This window comes from Poecilia reticulata, chromosome 7, assembly GCF_904066995.2.
Source record: "Poecilia reticulata chromosome 7, P_reticulata-male-v2, whole genome shotgun sequence".
NCBI classification, from domain to species: Eukaryota; Metazoa; Chordata; class Actinopteri; order Cyprinodontiformes; family Poeciliidae; genus Poecilia; species Poecilia reticulata.
Genome location: NC_088836.1, coordinates 12,591,056 through 12,608,268, shown reverse-complemented (window position 1 = coordinate 12,608,268; position 17,213 = coordinate 12,591,056). Strand labels below are relative to the sequence as shown.

General features: G+C 39.6%; 1 protein-coding gene across 1 annotated transcript; it reads right to left on the bottom strand.

Moving 5' to 3' along the window:
• Positions 1–1,447: 1,447 nt before the first annotated feature.
• Positions 1,448–12,820, bottom strand: LOC103481163 (large neutral amino acids transporter small subunit 1-like). Its single transcript, XM_008436463.3, has 11 exons — positions 12,346–12,820; positions 11,477–12,010; positions 11,227–11,352; positions 8,566–8,671; positions 8,436–8,480; positions 8,029–8,152; positions 7,840–7,943; positions 7,628–7,724; positions 6,506–6,655; positions 5,520–5,694; positions 1,448–5,288 (listed from the first exon to the last, which is right to left on the bottom strand). Exons 1-11 carry the CDS (start codon positions 12,419–12,421, stop codon positions 5,212–5,214), a joined length of 1,614 nt encoding a protein of 537 aa, XP_008434685.2. The 5' UTR covers positions 12,422–12,820; the 3' UTR covers positions 1,448–5,211.
• Positions 12,821–17,213: the final 4,393 nt, after the last annotated feature.

Below are 17,213 nucleotides of genomic sequence, written 5' to 3'. Positions count from 1 at the left end.
AAATTGTAAGTGAAAAAGGTTGCTGCTTTGATCAATATGTAGCATGAATAAGAATTTTTCATGCTACGTGTTTTTCAGCTTTCATAAAGTGTTACTAAGATAAAGTGCTTCCCAAAACAACAACCACAAACAAGCGCTTGGATGAAATGTTGGGTAGGATATTAATGTTTCAAGTGCATTGCATGCAAAATCTACATTCCAATCATATATTTGGCTTGTTGGGTGGATTTTATATGCCCTTTATGACCTTAATGAATTTGTATTTTTATTGGGTGAACCCAATCTGTCTTACACTGTTGTGGAACAAAAAGTTATTTCGCTGCGTGATCCGATATCCCAACGTTATATTGAACTGAATTATGTAAAAACCATTTAGGTTGTAAGCAATGAGTGAGAAGACAGGGTCAGCGTGTAGAATGCCCATATTAATTTGACTCTATCGCCATCTGCTGGTAAAGTTAAATGATTACAACAATTACAGTATGACCATTTTCTTCCCCAAAACTAATACACCAGACTAATTTTAGTGTTTTACCAATGTCTGAAAAGCAAAAATGCTTCTTTTTTTAATTTACATAAAAAGTTTGAGTTTTTTATATGCTAATTTGTTACACATTACTTTGCATGGTTATGAACAATGTTTGCTACATTGCGTGTCAACAATACTAACTATTAGTGTCTTAAACAGACAGGAAGCTTTCTGATAACTTAAAGTGAAATCTGAAAATCACACAGACAGGCAGTTTATGCTATGGCATCCTAATCTGAGCAATCCTAACTTCAACTACTTTCTTTTGCAAAGATTTAATCCCAATAAGATTAAATATTAATAACTTAACTACACTGTGTATTTTATAAAAGTGTTACAAAATATTATATAAAATGTTACTTTCCTTAGCTTTCCTACTCAAAATATATCACCCCAGTCAAACAATATTAGTTTTTTTTCTTCTCGGTTTTTGTCTATCCAATCTCCCATCACTAATATTGCATCCACCAGCTCTGATACTGTTTCCATCTGCAGCCTTCAGAGGCTTTCATTTCCTCCTCAGACAGATATGAACTCCCCAGACGGCCCAGGTTTCAGTGGCTCCATTGTCAGAAAGCCAACAGGCACAACAAGACAAACAGGAAAAAGATGGGCTTTTCATCGAGATCACTACCCAGCCACTTGATGGCTCGGCAGATAACAACACTGAACTGCATTTTGAGAAAATTGCCCCGTGATATCCTCATTTGGATCAAAGCTGTTCTTGTGTTCGGAGGTAGCCTGCTCTGTCTGAAACGGCAGACTGCAGTGAGTCCGCAGCCGGCCTTTTGTTCACTGATGCTAACATGTCTGAGTTCTGCATTTATTCACGCAGCCCAGTGACTTAAATAATTTTTCCGGAAGGAAAGCTGTTAAATGTTCATCGTTTTGTTATACAGAACACAGGCAATTCAAACATTGAAGAAAATACTTTTATTGTTACATGTACCTGCCATGGTCACTGAGATACAACAGATATAATAGGTACTCTCACTTTTAAGATTAAAAATACACGTTTTCTTTTTTTTTTTTCATGACATTTTACCTGGCAAATGTGATTACGTAATATAGTAATGTTTTATACATATACAGTATTGTGTGCACAACATAAAACATATGATGAGGCTTACAGAACGCATCCATCCTCATTTGAGGTCGATCGATAAAGAGGGAATCCATATTTAACCTTTGTGCTATTTTTTGGTGTGCTCATTGCTGTTATGGACGTGGCATGAGTGTGAAATGTTTTTATGTACTATAATAATTATATTAAGTGTCTGTTGATTTTATTTAAAAAAAAGAAGAAAGAAATTGAATTACTATTACAACAAAAAAGATAAGTAGAGAATAAAAGAAATTCTCAAGAAATTCTAAGACTTACTGGAATAAAAATGCTGGTAAAATGGCACACATTTCCCTGTTTTTCGTTCCTTCAGCCATTGTGTACTGAAATATCAAAATTCAGAGTAAATTTTTAAAACTTTTTTTTATGCAGGACTCAGTTTTTCCTGCTTCAGGGAATGCTCTGCTCTCTCTCTCTCTCTCTCTCTCTCTCTCTCTCTCTCTCTCTCTCTCTCTCTCTCTCTTTCTCTCTCTTTGGGTTTTTGTGGGGGCTGCGTCTCTGGCTTCATTAAACATTCAGTTTGGTCTGAGAGTGTCACAAAAAATATTAAATATCAGCATTGACAAGGCTGGCACAAATGACAAAAACGTCCAATGCAAACACTAACACAACCACTACAGAGCTATCTGGTCCGTCCTTTCTGCTACTAGTGCTTTACAACAACAGAAGCTGGTTTCTCTATCATCTTTTTATAATTACAGTGGAGGAGTAGAAATCATAGAAAATCATAAAAAAACAGACTACCCTAATAGAAGTTCTCCTACTACACAATATATTGAAAATCTTGTTTTATTGTGTGTCTAGAAACTGTGCTTTAAAATAAGTTACTGAGTCATTGTAGGAATGATTGCAAAATGCTGTTTCAATCAAAAGCTGCTTAACATAAATGTTAATATGGGTGAAATGCTGTGCTGCCAATAGTCCTCTTATAATAGTGACATCATACAGTGGCTTTGAAAAGTGCAAACAGCTCTGCTAAAATTATTATTTTTTTATATTTAATGTAAAATATCCTGCAGCGCTCTACTGGAAAACAAATAAAAAAGAAAATAAAGCTACAATAACCTGGTTGCCCAAATGTAAACAACCCCAAACTTAGACTTTGCTGAAGAACCTTTAAAGGTGTTAAAATTTTGAAGCTGCTGTATTAGGATCTCATTGCAGAAAATAATGGACAATTTATAGGGGTGTGTTGTAAAGCTGCACAATATATTGGAGTCCCGGTTGTTATCAAAGTATCAATATGTGCAATACTGCAACTTCAAAATGTTGTTTTGATGCAATGATGGGTGGTCTAGGTGAGCAGGATACAGACGACACTGCTCACCAATAACCTATCTGGACAATTTGACAGGCTGTTGCCAGTGTTGTAGTACTCGAAATCGGTCTTGGTCTCGAGACCATTTTTTGATGGTCTCGGTCTCGTCTCGGACTCGGGCGCTGAGTACTCGGCATTTTATTTCAAGACCAGTCGAGACTGCAACTGTGAAAATATCACTAAGTGTACAGCAAACTGTCCAGTTTATTTGTTAACATCTTTGTTTTCAGTGGATGCAAAACGCACCAATTAAAATCCAAGCAATAACGTGTTTCTGTTACTCCCCCTCCCCCACCTTTCACTCGCACGCGACTCTGAGACAAGCGCAGTGGTTTCCTCTGAGCGGCAGAAGATGTCGGTCTAATCGTCAGAAATAGAATTGCACTGCATAAATTATAAGAAATCCGATGGCCACAGCCAACTCAGCAGCGCTTCGCTTTCACTGACGGTGGGGACTACGTCTAATTCTTTTCGTCACTTAGAAAAGAAGCTCAAAGAAAGGTCAGCTCCATTGACATGATGTTAGCAAAGCTAGCTATACAGAGACACGTAAGCATTTGTGATGGAAAAAAAGTTGTCCCTCACTGTGCTGAATTATTATGCGGAGATGTTGACTGACTTATCGCATATATGGGACAACGCTGTGTCCAAAAGTCTGCAATATAGTGATGTGACATTCAGGAACAGTCTGATTCTTCTGAATGGCTCTTTACTTAGAAAATAGGACTGGAGTGTCACTGAGAGCCGTTCTTTTTTCTTGTAATGCTTTGCGTACACTGCAGTAGTAGCTATCATTATTTTATTTAATCATGTACATTGATATTTTTTTTAATTAACAAATAAATAAAACACAAGAACAAAAGAGTACACAGAGCATGCACATTGCTCTATGACTGTTTTTGTTCAAAGTGGCAGGTGTAATGTCTGCCACGGTGTCAGACTACCTGTTCATGTAGCGGGAGAGAGAGTGAAAACAGTCATGGTGAGCGCCTTGTGCTTTGAGCGCCTTGTGCTTGGTTACTTCTTTGTTGCTCCTTGGTCAGTGTTCATAGTTGAGCGTCATTTACCGTCAGGGCATTGCCTCAATTGCTATGTGTAATGGTGCAGACAGTGATGGCTTCTGACATGAGCAATATGGGCAAACACCCAGGGTGTTTATCTTTTTAGGGATGGCACGAGACCACCGCGGATTGTAGCACAAAGATGGAAGCACTTCATTTTAATATTGGTAAAATTTATTAAGTATTTAATATCTAGGTGTTTTTATGGGAATATGGATCTTTCAGATCAATTTGAGAAGCAATTTTGATCATATTTCACATTTTATCGTGTCATTTAACGTAGGCCGCTGGTCTTGGTCTTGACTCGGTCTCGACTTCCCTCGGTCTTGGTCTCGACTTGGTCTCGGACCCTAAAAGTTTTGGTCTTGTCTTGGTCTCGGGTTAGGTGGTCTTGACCACAACACTGACTGTTGCTGTCTTTTACCCACACATCCTCTGTTGAAGCTCAGAGAGAGTGGGAAACATGGCGATAACGGAAAAAAAAGAAAATAGGGGTAATCTAGCAATTGCATTCAATATTATCAATGCACTATTCAACTGTAATATTGAAAAGCTGTTTTCCTATTATTGTTCAGCCCTTGCAGACCTTTGAGAGCCACTGTACGCTAGCAGCATGTTAAATACAGAAATACAACTGCGTCTACTGCTGAACCCTCAGTTTTACCTCACATGTCTTCACTTTCTGAAGAAGTGTAAACTACTCAGTACTAGGTAAAGTTTTATCATTAATGGCAGACAAAGTTAAAACAATCAAACCCGTCTTCTGTAATTCTTTTCTTTGCTCGTCGGTGGACAGCAAACCTGGAAGCCAGTAGATTTACAGCATTTTCTTATACTGTGTTTGCAGCATAATCATATATCCACTGCAGCTATTCACATTTTTAGAAGAAAGCATGTCCCAGCATTACACGTCACAAGACTGTCAAAACCTTTCAGGGTAAAAGCTGCAGGAACAAATCTGAAATCCTGCTTGAAATGTGACCAGCAGGCATTTTGAACTGCCAGCAGGAGTCGCAAAATATGCTTTTATATGTTGTACACAAGCGCACTCCACAAGGCCTCGTTGTAAATGTGTAGTTTTTGTTTTCACTTTAGCTTCAACTTGTAAAGTAAATTTGAAAAAGGAATGTGCTCAAAATTAATGTAAACATCTGAAGACTGTTGCTCGGTTTACCAGGCGTCACTCAGCCTCCTCGTGTTTCTCCTTCTCCTCAGGAACCGACATGAAGATCTTCTGACAGAACATTGTGAAGATTTCTGTGACAAAAAAACAATCCATCGTATTACACATATTGTTTAGCCACAATTCTGAAAATCAAGAAAACATTGCCTCACACCATTGCTACCCATTGGGCAAAACAATAAAGCAGAACAGCGGGTACAGGTATGCTCAATTTCATAACAAACCACAGGAGAGACCTCTTCGGCCCGGTCTGGACAAAAACAAAGGCATCATTTTAAAATAAGCAAACTCAGAACGTCACCTACCCAGCATCTTCTTGATCATATGGGGTTTCTTCCACTTGTAGCCGAGCAGATACGCAGGAATGCCCGTGAGAATGATGCTGCTGCCCACCAGGCTCTCAAACGGAGCCGCCCAGAAAGACACGACGATCATGAAAACGCAGCCCAAAACAAACGTCACCGGGATGAAAAGATACACCTGGAGAGGGAAAATGAATGAAAAAGCTGTTAATTGTACAAATACGAGAAGGTGCGAGGTAGAAGGTTGATGTCGCCTGACTTACAAACTTAATACATAACAACAGATTTGGTTGAAACCAACGATGGCAAGACAACTTTACACATTCACCCTTTTAGTTCTGCTATTTCTTCCTAATACCAGACCTTAAGATTTATAAATAATAATTTCCACAACCAGCTAATGTGATATTAAATAATATTATATGGATTATGGATTATGTCAAGTAATATGGATTACTTGACATTAACTGAGATGTCAAGAACCGAGGCAATTAAATCTTGTTTTCTGACAGGCGTTCTGAACCGAAACACACACAAAAAACAACAACTTAAAGTCTTGTTTCATAATTAGCTTAGAAATAAAGCTGGGATCCCTGTTCATTTCCTGTGTGTAGATTACTTTGTAAAACAAATGGGCTGAGATCACTCTGCCTCAAACGGAAGATGAAAGGCGACCGTCAAGGTTACATTCCCACAATAAAAGGGCAACAAAGAACGGCGCATTCATTCGGTTGCCACGCCCGCCTATCGTGGAAACACAGCGTGGAAACACAGCGTGGTTCCACTTCCGACTCACAATAGGAGCAGGGATACAATGGTGCTTTCACTGAAAATAAAACAAAAATAGTCCAGTCCCTGCCGACATGTTGATGTTTTTGAGAAGACAAAAGAATCTTCCTGAGATTCAAGTGGGCTCATGGTCTTTTATTTGGATTTAGCCCCCCCCTAAAAAAGGTGACCAGTGGAAATCAACATTGTTCAGGCTGTACCTTAATAGGCCTTCTCAGATCGGGCTTGGTGATGCGCAGCCACACCAGACCGGCAATCGCCATGCCGACGCACAGCCAGGTGAAGAAGCTGAAGAGATTAATGACTGAGAAGATGTCCTGGGAGATGGCGTACATCATGGACAGGAGGCACTGTTGAAAAGCACAAAAATCACAGCACCGGTTGTTCTCTTTGACATGAGTATAAACTTAGCACAAAAAGTAAAGAAATATGCGTTTAGCAGAGTTTGTTGTCGTTGTTGTAACAATGCTGGTTGGTAATAAATCCCAGCTTACCACACATTTCCTTTAGTTTCAAGCGTCCACTTATCTAGACTTTGACTTTTTCTGGGGTTTGCTAAACTTGAAGTGTGGTACAGGGCATTTTATTGCTATTTAGGTACGAACTAATATTTCAAATAGTAAAGGAGATTTTTTAAAGTAGAGAATGTGAAGACAGGTACTTTTAAAAATAGCAGTTTTAATCATTCACATCAACCAGGCCCTGTTTCAGAACCACAGGTTCCATTTTCCAGTATCCACAAAAGTCCTGAATTAACTTTGTTTTATCTTTGAATGATACATTTAATTTAATAGCTCAAAAAACAAAATAACTTTTTGATAATCACGGTCTGAAGCCCACATCAAAGCATGCGATTTAATACAATTCAACATAAAATACAAACAATTTATCAAGATTTTTTTGTCAATGCTCTTTTAAGAAACAAGTTGGTTTTTTTAAGTCTGAAGTTTTCATAACAGAAAAAATAAAATAATATCCAATTCCGTACTTTTGCAGACTTCTCAAGAATGAAGAGACCCTTAAGAATCTCATACCAGTAGAACGCCTGTTTATTTCTCTTTAAGTGATCCCTCGATTGTGGGTTGTGGTTCAGGGCTGGGTCTGTGGGTTGCACCCATGAAAAACTTACCAAACCCTCTCCACCATACCAAACTGTTTTTGCTGGAGGCAGTGTGATGCTGTTTGTGCCAAATAGCATATAGACTCAAGCAGGAGTAAGTAGTTGACCTTTCTATCAGTGTTTAAGTTGCTGAGCAAATCTGAATGTAAAAAAAAAAACATCAACAAAGAATGAAAAAGAGTTGGAGCCTGTTCAGCCTTACTGTAAAGATTAGTGATGGCACAGGTGTAAACAAGTCTGTATGAACCAGTCCCAGAGCAGCAGGGAGTTGACCTTCTCTGGCTCCAGCGTAGAACAGCCTAGTTGGGAGACAGGCAGTTATTTTCCACTGAAGCAGATAACATTTCCATTTCCACCCCCAGGTCTAAGGAACAAAAAATAAATAAAAACATCTCCTTGTTGTGGTTTAATCACCGTGCTGATGTAAATAGAGATCCATTGACGGCTCCGAAGCAGGAAAGTCCCACAAAGACAGGAATCAACCAGGCCATCACGCCAAGGTGGTACTCTCCAAAGCTCTGCATCAGCCCATGAGGACAAAGACACATGCAGACGTGAAAGTTTTGTTGTAGATTGTCATGAACTGAAGGAAATCACACTTACCACAGCAACCGCCTCAGACTCAACCATGACTTGAGGAGAGATGGTGGTGAAGTAAGCCAGGTTGGTCAGAACGTATACCACTGTGACTATAGGCATTGATATGATAATGGCTAAGGGCAAATTTCTGTGGGGAGAGACCAATAATCATTAAACAACAGTACAGCAAAGCCAGAGTTTTTATAACAGGAAAGATTTCTTCACTTCATAGAGTAAATGTGGCGTTCGATTTCATGCGATCCAATATTTTTATTTCCGCTCAGCTTTCATGTGTCATTGTACTCTATCGCCATGCAGTCATCTGACGGTAGACAAGCTTATTCGTAGATGGGGGCAGTCATGCCATTGCTGTAATATTCCCACAAGAGTCTGTAAAATACTGAAATCAACCTGCATCACTTTTAAGTCACCTCTCTGGATTGATCATCTCCTCAGTAACATAGTTCAGGTAGTTCCTGTGGAGAAACAAAAAAAAAAGGGTTAAGGTGTTTTAATGAGCAAGTAAGAAATTAATGATAAACAGATATTTCAAAGTCTCACCAGCCACCAAAAGCAAAGAGGCCACTGTACAACGCCAACACAATGTTGTCCACTCCCATTTTACTGCCTTCAAATGCCTTTTCTGGTGTCAAATACGGCACATCACCTGTGTGCACACACAAAAAGTTATATGAGGAACGACTAAAACAGAAACTCTGTGTTGTTTATTGACAAATATGGAGCTAGAAATCAGTAATATCGGCTTGGGCTCCCCTTGTGGTGGCAGAGGGACAAAGCAACTTAACAGAAACCACAGAGACATCAGCAAGTACATTTCTGAAAGGGGTATATGCTGACAAAATTTAGAAAAAATAAAAAAAAATAAAATTAACATTGACACTTGTTTCTGGTTTGTACAAGTAGCATTGCAGCACAACCGGTCAGTAGGGCGAGGAAGAAATCTCTAACAAACCATTTCCTTAAAAGATGTGGGGTTGATTATTAGCTGATTTATTTATTTTTTGCCATGTGGCAACAATTTAGGAAAAATATTTACGTAGTGTGCATGTGTGTGCGTGTGCATGCCTGTGTGTGTGTGTGTGTGTGTGTGTGTGTGTGTGTGTGTGTGTGTGTGTGTGTGTGTGTGTGTGTGTGTGTGTGTGTGTGTGTGTGTGTGTGTGTGTGTGTGTTTACAAGCTTTCCTGAAGACAGAGCTTTATTACTAGTGATTATTTGACCATAAGTGCCTTTCCTTCTCATATACAACTACAGAATGTAAAGGCTAGGGGAAAAAAACTGAGGCAATGCTGTTGCTGAGAAACACAAGCATGGGAGTTATTTTAAGCTAGTATTATTAACTGAATCATACCTCAAGATATAGTTTGCTCACATCACTTCAGTGTCCTTACACATCTGGTTAGATATTCTCTTACACTCCTGATACTTTTTAATTTCTTCCACCAACACCAGCCTGTTGGAAGACTGCCTGTTGACAACCTGATATTTTCAGCCAGCATCTCCTTAGAAGTGGGGAAAGCGAAGGGAACTTCAGTTCAGGTGACATTTAAATGCCAGCAGAATTATAAATATGATAAATAAACTTTAGTCTGTGAAGGAAAAACATACATTTATTGAATCAGTGTAGCACTATTAGAATGTGAGTTTGTATTCTCACTGGGCGTGACTCCACTCTACCTGGTGCTTTCAGATGTTAATAACTTAACTGGGCCTTAAGCCCACATTATTTGCCCCTTCAGGCCTTCTGTCATGTACTCAGCAGTGTAGGCTTTTCCACCTCGTTACTATGGTAACTCACTGAGGGCGGGCAGGGGACGAAGGGGAAACAATGCCACTGGGTGTGGCCTTCCAAAAGGAGGGAAAGAAGCAGATGTCACATTCTATTCCCGCGTGTCCTTTTCATCCATTCATCCATTTTCTTTACACCCTTGTCCCTTAGTGGGGTCGGGAGGGTTGCTGGTGCCTATCTCCAGCTAACGTTCCGGGCGAGAGGCGGGGTTCACCCTGGACTGGTCGCCAGTCTGTCGCAGGTCCTTTTCATAATTTTTTTTTTTTTTTTTGCTACTTCATTTCTGAGTAACACACAATGCATCATGGAGCTTGCATGAAATTATGCTCAAAAGCCAGTGATTTTCTCTGTTTAAAAAAAATCCTAAAATATCTTCTAGCGTATCCTTCATCAAATAAACGCTGTACAAATGAGAAAGGTATGGCAGTGATTTATGACCATGTGCGGCCTGGAGACCCGCACACAGATACACGCGCACATGGCTGCACAGCCAGACTCAATCAGCCGGCTGCAGACAGACGGGCCCTGTGTTCAGGCTCAGCAACTGTGCTAACAAACTGAAAGGACAGCAGCCTGCTTCATTGGGTTCATTAGCATGCATCAACAATTTGTTCATGATTAGAGACAAAAGAAAAATGCCTCATGCTGCACATGTAAATATCAGGGTTAAAATCTGAGCAATGAATATAAAAAAAACTAAATGTATATATATATATATATATATATATATATATACACAAATATATATATTTGTGTATATATATATATACACAAATGAGACACCTATGGTGTTGTGTACATAGACACAACACCATAGGTGTTGTCTATGTACACAACACCTATATACACATAATCACATAGGTGCAGCACATAATAATTCATACACCTGGAATATTTAGATTTTAAATATTTTAATTCAACCAAGAAGTTTGTTTCTGGTTAGAAATGAAGCAGACGTTTTTCTAAAGATAATAAATCACAATAAAATATGAATACCCAATTTAATTATCATTAGAAGACAAAATAAAAGAATTAAAGATTAAAGAATTACTTCAAGCCTTAATCAAATGATTGACCTACTTAGATCAAAATGTGTTTGATTGATTTTATTTATTTTATTTTTTTGTTAGTTATAGGCAACTCCAATGCAAAATAATAACTTGCTCAATTAAGAGCCAGTAAGTAATTCACAATTATCCACTGATATTAACAAGCTTAATTTATAATCAAGGGATTCTTCCAGTTTACTCAGTTCCTTGAACTTGACTTCCCATGTTTTAAAATCAAGTTATAAATTTGAATTGTTGTGCAGTGACATTAAACTGAAAGGCTTAGTAAAGAAGTGAGAGAGCGCTGAGGTGACAAATAACCATCTGAACCTCTTAAGAACATAGCATGTGTTCAAGGGTGCTTACCTGTGAATATCTGGATGAAGCCAAAGAGGATGATGATGATGAGAGCTACTAATTTGGATGCTGTGAACAAGTCCTGGACCTTGGTGGCTGCTCTCACACTGATGCAGTTCACAAACGTCAAGGAGGCTGCAACGTGTAGCGAAAGACACAACTATGAGTAGGAATTCAGAATGAAACGTCTCCAAGTTTACCCATATAAGGAGGTAAAATATGACTGAAAAATACATCTGAAAAGTTCAGCCTTACTCACTAAGACACACGCAGGCGATGAGCTTGGCAGCACTGTCTGGCACAGGGCAGGTTGGGTACAGGGGTTTAAGAAGGTAGGTGGCAAACACCAGCGAGACCACATATTGGGACGATGGACGAATTATTAGCATCTCCACCCACAGTTTCAGAAAGGCTGCAAGTTCGCCATATACTTCAAGGATGTATGTGTAGTCTCCTCCAGACTTTGATATGGTCGTGCCCAGCTCGGCATAGCACAAGGCTCCCATGGTGGAAACAACTCCACAGGCAGCCCAGACGATCAAGGAGAGGCCAGCAGAACCGGTCTCTTTGACCACACCTGTTGGAGTCACAAAGATGCCCGAGCCGATGATGGTGCCTATGATCATCCCCACACCGTTGAAGAGGGTGATGCTGCGTTTGAGCTTGATCTTTTCACTCTTGCCAGGCGGGCTGTTAGTTGGGTCTGTGGCAGCAGGGGCTGAGACCATGGGGTCCGATGGGGATGCTGGGTGCTCCACAATGAGTCCATCTTGGTTGGGCTCCGCTTCAGTTGCTGGTGAAGTCAAGACAGCAGAGCAGAAGACGATCAGCGATTAGAAACACATTAAAACTTTAGATTCTCACAAGTGGAAAATGTAAATATTTTGATCATTTTCTGAAGTTCCTCCTAATGTCTCTCAGCCTACCGTTTCTCTGCAGAGACACACGTGCACCTGCCATTTTTGTCACCTGTTAGCATCGCCACTCCCAGAAATCACAAGCGCTGCACAACAGTTACATTAACTCTGCCATTCTAGCCTTGCATCAGTTGCATCAAAGCGCATGATGGAATAATGCAGCTCTGCACCATGCACCGTCTCCAGGAGTGTGAGTACAGACTGTACTTACTCTCCATCTTCTCCTGGCTCCCTGCTTTAGCAACACTCTCCCGGCTGCTTCTCGATTTCAGCTCCGGCTCAGCCATGTTCCCTCCTTTTCCGAGTGTCTTGTCTTCTACCTCTTGTCCCTCTTTCCCTTACACACACTCCTGTCCTCTCTGGATTTATCTTTGCCTCTCTCTCTCATGCACATACAGACAGACTCACAAGTCTCTCTCTATCACCCAGCCTAATTTGTCTTCTCACACACTCATGCACCCGATTGTCCTCTCATTTACACTCAGTGCCACCGTCATTCAGTCTGGAATTTATCTGACCCTGATCCTTTCAGTCTCTCCCTCCCAGCATGCAGCAGGGAGGAGCTGAAACTTAGTGATGCTGCTGATGCTCGTGCCTACGCCCACTCTGAGTGAATCATGGGAGAGCTCAGTAAGAGAAGTGGGTTACAAGAAGGGATCATTTGGAGAGTAGAGGCACGTGACTCTTTAAGCTTTTTGTTTGCTGCCCTAATCCTGTGCCAGAAGGTATGGTCTGTGTGTGTTAGCGTGTGCTCTGATGTCAGAGCTTATTAGGATGGAGGGTGCAGGGGTGGAGCTCCCTCTACTGGCGTCAGCAAGGTACAGAGTGGATCATTGTTTTCTGAGAAAGGTGAAACCATGGGAAATGGACACCCAGGGGCCATTTTCAGCATCTAAATGCTGAATGGCAATAATGATGCACTTGTTTTGTCTGCAGCGACTTCTGCTTTATTCATTAGTTTATTATGAAAAGGAAGAAAAGCATTCTGGCAACATGAAGAGACACTTTATGGATCTAAAACTATCAACATTTACTTAAACATATAAGGCATTTTTCTCAAAATAATTATCAAGCTCAAGGATTGACAGAAATGAGAGATAAAGTGGACTGGGACTTTTATTTTTTAATGATTTATTTTGACAAACAGTATGGGGATTAAAACATAAAACTTGAGTTACTCTTCTGGATGCTGTTGCCTAAGTTGCACATCATCTTTTCAACCACAAGATGGAGACATTATACGATTTCTAAACTTACACTGGCTTGCAAAAATATTGAGTTCTTGAACTTTTCCCATATTTTTTTATAAGATTAAAAAAAGGTTGGTGTGATTTATAAGATTAGAAAAAAAAGGTTGTATGAATATGTTATGTTCTCAGGATTCTCATTTAAAATATATTTTATTTTAATCCCAAAAAAGCGTGCATTCGGAGAATGAGCCCCGTTCTGTTGAAGCGTTTCGTGCATGGTGTTTGCATTCCTCTTAACGCTGACAAATTCGACAAGCAATCCCCAAGCTCGGTTCTACTGAACGTCTTGGCTTTGTGGAGGAGCGCAGGCCGAGACTGGGTTTATCCAGGGCACTTTCTGCCACGGGTCCGGGGACTTTCCCCTGGGCGGGTATGTGAGAAACTAGGTTCTCTGTTTGTAGCCCAGATTGCAAACCTTCTGAATGCCCCGGATGAAAAAGCATGATGACGATGTTTTTATACCACACAAATCTGACTCTACTCACTATTGTGGTTTCACTCAAAAAAAAATTTCTTGTACTGTTCTGTTATGTTGATATAATACAAGAGGTTACTTGCTATATCTTTAAAGACAGTAATGATTTTCAGTACAAAAATACGAACAAACTAGTTGATAACCGTGAGGCATCATGGGAACTGTGACGTTGCGTGGTTTCATCATACAAAGCAAATACACGAAGCATAACCGATAACGCCGCCGACACATTGTAAGTGGCGTTTTTTCCCGTTCAAGATGATTCTGTTTTAAGAGCTTGTTTTTGTTACGTTTGATCATCCAAGTAAATGTCATTAAAACATAAATTCTCAGTCTCAAGAGCTAACTCTAGCACAATGGGATGATACTGTGAGACATTAGTTATTCTGCTAGGAAGAAACTATACAAATTAGGAACCAAGGAAAACAACCCAAACATTTGGAAGCAACTTCTGCTTATTAACTAAATGCAGTATATTTAATCTAACTAAATCCACAAAATTTAGGTGGTTTTAGAAGTCATTGAACTTGTTTGCATTTTAATTCACTGATATATGACTATTATTAAGACTTAATACTTAACAATAGTATTAAATCTTAATAGTAAGGCATAGTAATGTTTAATAAAGAAAAAATGAACGTGACCCGTGGTCACGTTAAAACTTGCCACTCACAACATGGCAGACGAAGTGACGTACCTTTTTTTTACTGTACAATGAAGCCAATGCGGTGTCCACTCAATTACCATGCTGGTTTTCTCCCTTTCATTAATACGAAGCGTCCACAGTGTATGGTTTAATAGTGTTCCACAATAGCTAGCGTGAGTCGTGAACATTTTAGCTTATGCAGGTTACTCGTCTATGACCCTGTTTTTCGCTCCCAGCATGCTTTGCTGTACATAAAATCTCAGAAATATTTATGTTTTTGAGTATTACTGACTAATAAAGCAAGAACAAGGTAAGTATACTGTCTCTATTACAATACGTTAATTATTTGTCTTTCCTGACACATTGCGTTTAAAATCGGTTTTGCACCATAATCATCTCTTCTTTGCAAAATCAGGGTTATATAGCCAAAGAATCTTCTGCTCACTTCCTGGTGTGGGAGGAAGCTCGTTGTAGAGGTCACAAACTGAGTGCTCGTCACTCCACCAATCACCTCGGGGAAGGTCTGAGACAAGAGCCAATAGTTACCCTTGCAGGGTATCACCTGACAAAGGTGAGCGAGTGAACAGAAATAATTGGTCAGCGCTTGCATGTCTCGCAGGAGAAGCCAGGGGGAGCAATTTCGCAGCTCGCCTGGTGGATGTGGTGCTAGTCGCGGCTTGGAATCACTCGCGGCTGGCGAATGAGTGCGATGTATGAGGTGGGGCACAGCTCCAGAACCCAATTCAGACTACTCTCCCCCCACACTTTAATTTTTTTTAATAATGATTTTTATAAAAGAATAAAATAATTAATTTATAAAAGAATTAATAAAAACATTAATATTTTGTAGCACTTCGGTATATTTTCTACTTTGCACATCTAGAAACTGATTTATTTATATCTATCAACACTCAGCTACCAGCAATTTTATTGATGGCTACAAGATAATTGTTTGACAATTAATGCACAAGAAATCTGTGTATGCATTTTGCCTCACTAATTATTTTGGATTCTCCTTTGACTTATTATGACTTAATGTCTAATAAGCTGAAATGTTTACTCCTAAATAAGACCAAATTTGACATCTTCTGTTTGAAGTAACCTTTTCAGAATCTAGTAGTTAATATTGAAACAGACAAACAAAAATATTAAGTTATTTGCAAATTCTGTTGTTTTAAAGATGTAATAGGGAATAAATATTACAAATGAAATTACACAATTACAAAATAATACAACTGCAGGACAGACAGTTTTACAGATATTTATATTTTTTTATTTAAAACTTTTTAAACTCATAAATACTTAACTTCACTTTCTGTATTACTCTATATTTTGGTCTACATGACTCCTGCTCTTGTTTTCTTCTCCTCACCTAAACTTTTTCTATCATGGTCTCTCTTCCCGTCAAAGAAAAAAAAACAATTTTCACCACCCACTGACATTTCTTTCTGTTTCATGTTTCTTTTCATCATTCCTTTCATTACAGCCTCCTCTCCAAACAGAACCTCTCTTACATTTCATGCTGATTCCCCTCTTGCTTCTAGAAGACGGTCAATGATTAGAAGCTGGTATGTAACCTAAGAAAACAGGAAACGTACAATTTGTTTGTGCTAAATATGTCAACTTGAATTTATTCAAATCTGTCCCTTTGGCATGGAGGAAAACCTCTCAAAGAAATCCTCCATTATTTTTCTTCTTTTGTCATTTTGAGCTGGCGCTCAGTGTGGCCCATGAAAGCACATAGTTGATAAGACTCATCAAACGCCTTCGAATAACAGAAATACATTTTCTTCCTCAGGCCGTCACTAATCCCTCATTGATCAAATATAAACCTAAATTAGCCTTGGAAAATATGCATATATGTATATATACCTCCTCTGTTTCTCCACCACGGCTTATTGCAGTTTTAGCTGCTGGTGTGTGGCAATGTGTGTGTTCACTTGTAGAGAATCAGAGCAAATGCTTTCCACTTGAGTTTGCTTGCTTTCAACATCAATACTCCCTGACAGATGACCTCAATTTCCCTCCTGCACATGGCCTCTTCACACACGGCTTCTTGTTGTTAAGATTATTTTGCTCCCAAGCCAATCAAACACGTCTCCTCACCTCGTCTGACCGTTTCAACTGTCTACACCGCCACATGTAGGAACTCCAAGCATTGAAATGTTACCACCCTAACCCACTGATGTCATATTGATGTGGTACAGCAGCTCATTTCAGAAGCTTACAGACATTCATCATCAGCTTAGAAATCATGTCGATGTTTGGATTTTAGTTGCTTTATTTTTCACAGAGTGGACGGATAATACAAAAAATAAGCTTCGTGATACAAAAAAAAAAAAACAGAATTTGCTGGAAATATTCTCTAACGCATACAAAGTCTGAATTATAGATACTTGCTCAAATACGTGCTGTGTCAGTGGCATCAACACCTTCATCTTCCAGGAACTGCCCTGCATGCTCTCACCACATGAAGGTGAACATGTTGAGCACAAGGAGGACAGGACCCACTCCACCTGCTCTTGGTCTGTCAGGGTGCTGTTGCCAAGCATGTAGAGGGCTGTGTGTGTGCGTGTGTGTGTGTGTTCCTGCGTGGATATGCCTCCTCAGATTGTGACTCACTCACCACCAAACCGGTCCTGAATGATGATTCAGGCAGCATAATGATCTCCATCACTGCACCAGACCATTTCACATGTGAGCGGGGT

Excerpts from the sequence above, each read along its gene's own strand:
- LOC103481163 (XM_008436463.3), bottom strand. The coding sequence starts at position 12,421 with ATGGCTGAGCCGGAGCTGAAATCGAGAAGCAGCCGGGAGAGTGTTGCT. Across the intron at positions 8,672-11,226 it reads CTTCATCCAGATATTCACAG|GTGATGTGCCGTATTTGACA; the intron begins GTAAGCACCCTT and ends GTGTGCACACAG. Across the intron at positions 8,153-8,435 it reads GAGATGATCAATCCAGAGAG|AAATTTGCCCTTAGCCATTA; the intron begins GTGACTTAAAAG and ends CTCTCCCCACAG.